At 31.0% G+C, this 3,808-nt stretch overlaps 1 protein-coding gene across 1 annotated transcript; it reads right to left on the bottom strand.

Moving 5' to 3' along the window:
* Nucleotides 1-1,166: 1,166 nt before the first annotated feature.
* On the bottom strand, nt 1,167-2,715 carry LOC131664254 (facilitated trehalose transporter Tret1-like). The gene is made up of 2 exons (XM_058935206.1): nt 2,658-2,715; nt 1,167-2,485 (listed from the first exon to the last, which is right to left on the bottom strand). Exons 1-2 carry the CDS (start codon nt 2,713-2,715, stop codon nt 1,167-1,169), a joined length of 1,377 nt encoding a protein of 458 aa, XP_058791189.1.
* Between the last annotated feature and the right edge of the window lie 1,093 nt (nt 2,716-3,808).

Genomic DNA, 3,808 nt, shown 5'->3' with positions numbered 1-3,808 from the left:
TTCGGAATCTCATCTAAACATATTTTTACCAAGATATAGTAGAAATAAACTAAACGCTATACCTATACAAATTCTACTGGATACCTTTGAAGTATACAGGATTTTAAGATTATTTGTTTCAGTTATGCTGAGCTAACAAAGGGTTGTTGGTATAAAAGTAATGAAAATTGTGCATTTTGTCCTAACACAAGTTGCTACGATTGAGTCAATTAATATGTCAAAAAAAACCTTCCACGTTGAACAAAGATGAAAATCATAAAGCTTTATTTGTGTTTAAATGAATAGGTGAATCCGTGGCCATGGATTTAGTCATTATAAGCGAAATAGTCTCTCATAAAACTTAATTGTATCTTTATTAAAAAGTACTAAAAATTTAAATTTATATTTCTTATTTGATCAGTTCTACAATATTTTCCCAATAAATATTTAATTAGTTTAATTGTATAAAATTACATCCTATTGCAGAAATTGTGGAAAATTAATATCTTTGGTTGCATCATTTTACTTGTGTCTTCCTTATAAATGCTATGAAAATGTAAATCGCTATTTAACGATTCTTAATTACAATCGCTTCTCACGACAATGATAAGATAAGACTTATATTTGAGAATCCATGAATATTGAAAAAAATAAAGTTACGAACAACAACAGGTTTCTTACGACAGAACTCTTAACAAAAATTCTCTCTTTATATTAGATAATAATTGTTTGGATAATAATTATTAATTTTTTTAAATATATAATTTTTATAAAAAAATACAATAATAACCACCGGACTGAGCTGGGTTAAAAGAGATTTAAGACATTTATTATACTGTTTATCGTACAGATTTTAGGAAAAACTTTAATATTTAACAAAAAAAATATGTTCCAAATATAATATTGCTATGTTCAATGTACATCGATCAACGGAAAGCGCCTGTAGAATTGTTGGAAAATAAAGACACGCTTTATTTTTATTATATTTGAAGCATTTTAATGGTATTTGTGAACTTCGTTGTATCTAACCTTCATTTTAAATTATATTAGTTATAAATTGTTATAATTTTGAAATATTGGTTTACACAGAAGTAAAAAAGTACTGTTTTTACCACTGTTTCATAATTTATGCCATTTAATTATTTTCTTCAAAACTTACACTGTTCAATGTTATCTTTAAATTATCATTATTTTTTACCACGTACGAATTCATCTTGTATTTGTTGTAGAGTTTTACCTTTCGTTTCTAACATTACAAATAGTGTATAAGGTATAACAAATACAGCCAAAACAGCGTAAATCAAAAAAATATAACTATCACCCATTAAAATAACCAAAGGTTGATAAGATTTTGTTGATAAAAATGAAGTAATTCCTGCAGTAAAACTACTAATACAAGCCGCGATGCTTTTAACATTTGATGGAATAGTTTCACTCAAAATTGTACTCGGAACCGGCATCAAACCAATAAAAAAGAATATCATATATAGTAACATGGATGTTATAGGTAGCCATTGTGAATTCGTCACATTGACGTTATTACCTATCAGAAAAAAGTGACTTGCCATCATTATCATTGAAATAGTTATTCCACTACTGGATAATAATAACAAAAATTTCCTGCCATATTTATCGATCAGAAAAATGGAAACGGTCGTTGCTATTGCTGCACAAAGATTAATATAGATAACAACATCAGCTGGACTGACGATTGTGCATTTAGCTTTTTTCAAAATACTTTCCATGTAAAACATAACGCTATTTACGCCGGTTATTTGCATAAATACAAAAAGAATGATCACTTGAGAAATAGCTTTTCTAATTTCAGGTTTTTTTAATTCACTTAACCTATCAATAAATTTTATACTACTTTCAGACGATACTAACTTTTCAACTGTATCGAGTTCTTCCTGAACACCATTTCCACATCTGTACCAACTGATGGATTTTTCAGCAGACACTCGATCACCAACTTTGAGGAAATAGTGAGGAGATTCTGGTAAAAAAAGGAATATTATTGCCAGAACAATACACAATCCTAGGTAAATAGCTGACGATGCCATGAGAGTTAAGTAGCTACTTGCGACACTGCCTAACATTTGTCCAATTGGTGTACCAAGAATGGCAAAAGATACCACAGCTCCTCTTATCTGAGGCATGGCTACCTCGCCAAGGTAAAGTGGAAATGTACTAAACACCATTCCCACGCCAATTCCACTTGATATCCGTCCAACGTATAAAATTGCTACTTTATTAGCAAATGCGATGCACAACCATCCTATTGCTATTGGTATGGAAGTTACGAAAATTGAACGTTTGGTTCCGAAATAGACCGTAGCTATTGATCCGATAAGTGCACCAGCAAGCCGACCTATGTTTATAAGAGATGCTACCCAGGAAGCTTCGTCAGCGTCAAGAAATATAGGTGAATCTTCAGCTGTAAGCTTTGCTAACAGTGGTGAGACCATACCTCCTATAATACCTTGTTGTATCATAAGTAGTGTCACTGAAAAATCAACATTTCACAAATATAGTTAACAAATAGTTGCGAATACCAGTTTGAATTTGATAAAAGTAAGATTTGAGATAATATTAAACGAAACATATAGTAACATCTGAGTAAATATTTAAAGAATTATTTCCATTAAACTTGAGATTATATTAGTTTTGTAAATTACCTCCAAATCCGGTAATCCATTGGGAATAAATAATGTCCATAGAGACATTGAATATCATGATGATTTTAAAATCAAGTTATTATATCAATCACACAGACAGATTACTGTAAATTATTGTAAAATCGTTGATAAATCTATGAGGCCCTCAGTTGCTTCAAGTTAAATGACAGCTGTCCGAATAGTAAGATGTTTAATGAATATTACCAGTTTGAAATAACAGAACTTGTGTCCAATCTAGAATTAAGTCTGATGACACAATGTAAATAACGCGAGCGAAGTCATTAACAGAAGTGCCATTACTGTGCATTTTCAAAATATTGTTATAATATTATCATATCAATGAATACCTTGTATAGTTAAAAGTGTGATTGTCTGGTTTTATATTGTAAGATTAAAATTATCCGTAAGAATTAACGAAAAGATGTAATAATTTCACATAATTTTCTCATGTGATAAATAAGGTCAATTCTAATTCGAGGAAGAGCCTGTCTTTATTGATATAAAAAATTACATACAAATTGAACAAGCAACATTGGCGTAAATGATAATTGTCGAACGATTTATAAGGGTGAAATGAACTTTTATTAAAATTTTCTCCATGAAAACGTAATAGTGTTCATTCCACTGATTTGCTAGAATATGAGCAAAGCTATGATTTGCATAGTTACTCTTTTCAATTGTTGGATTTTGAGTTCTCATAATTTTTCCATAAAACTTTTTGTGTTGGTCAAAGCAATGAATTTTTCTACAGCTTTTTATCATCATCTATATCTTTATCACTTCTATACTACTAAATTGCTTTTCTAGCAGTATCGATCTACAGTCTTCATCAAATGATGTACCGAATTTGGTAACCGCAGAAACAGTATGAATAAAGCCAACGCGCGCTTGAGGTACCCAGTAGCAGTCGCACTCATTGTCATATGTAAGCCACAGACAGTCGCAATTACCTAACCAATTGGCGAACCCAGTGTGGCATGAGATATCAAAGCTTGGTGAATTTCCGGTATTGAAACCTCACCAACGTACAGGAGTAAAGTACCAAATGCAATTCCTAACCGTAAACCACTAAGTAGTCAGGAAATGTAGGATATTGGCAAGTACTAACGTCAAACAGTCGAAAACATTGAGGACCAGTGTCACAATTAGGA

This window comes from Phymastichus coffea, unplaced genomic scaffold, assembly GCF_024137745.1.
Source record: "Phymastichus coffea isolate CEN01 unplaced genomic scaffold, Cenicafe_Pcof_1.1 PCOF00043, whole genome shotgun sequence".
Lineage (NCBI taxonomy): Eukaryota > Metazoa > Arthropoda > Insecta > Hymenoptera > Eulophidae > Phymastichus > Phymastichus coffea.
Note: the sequence above shows the minus strand (reverse complement) of the source record. Positions and strands in the feature narration are given on the sequence as shown.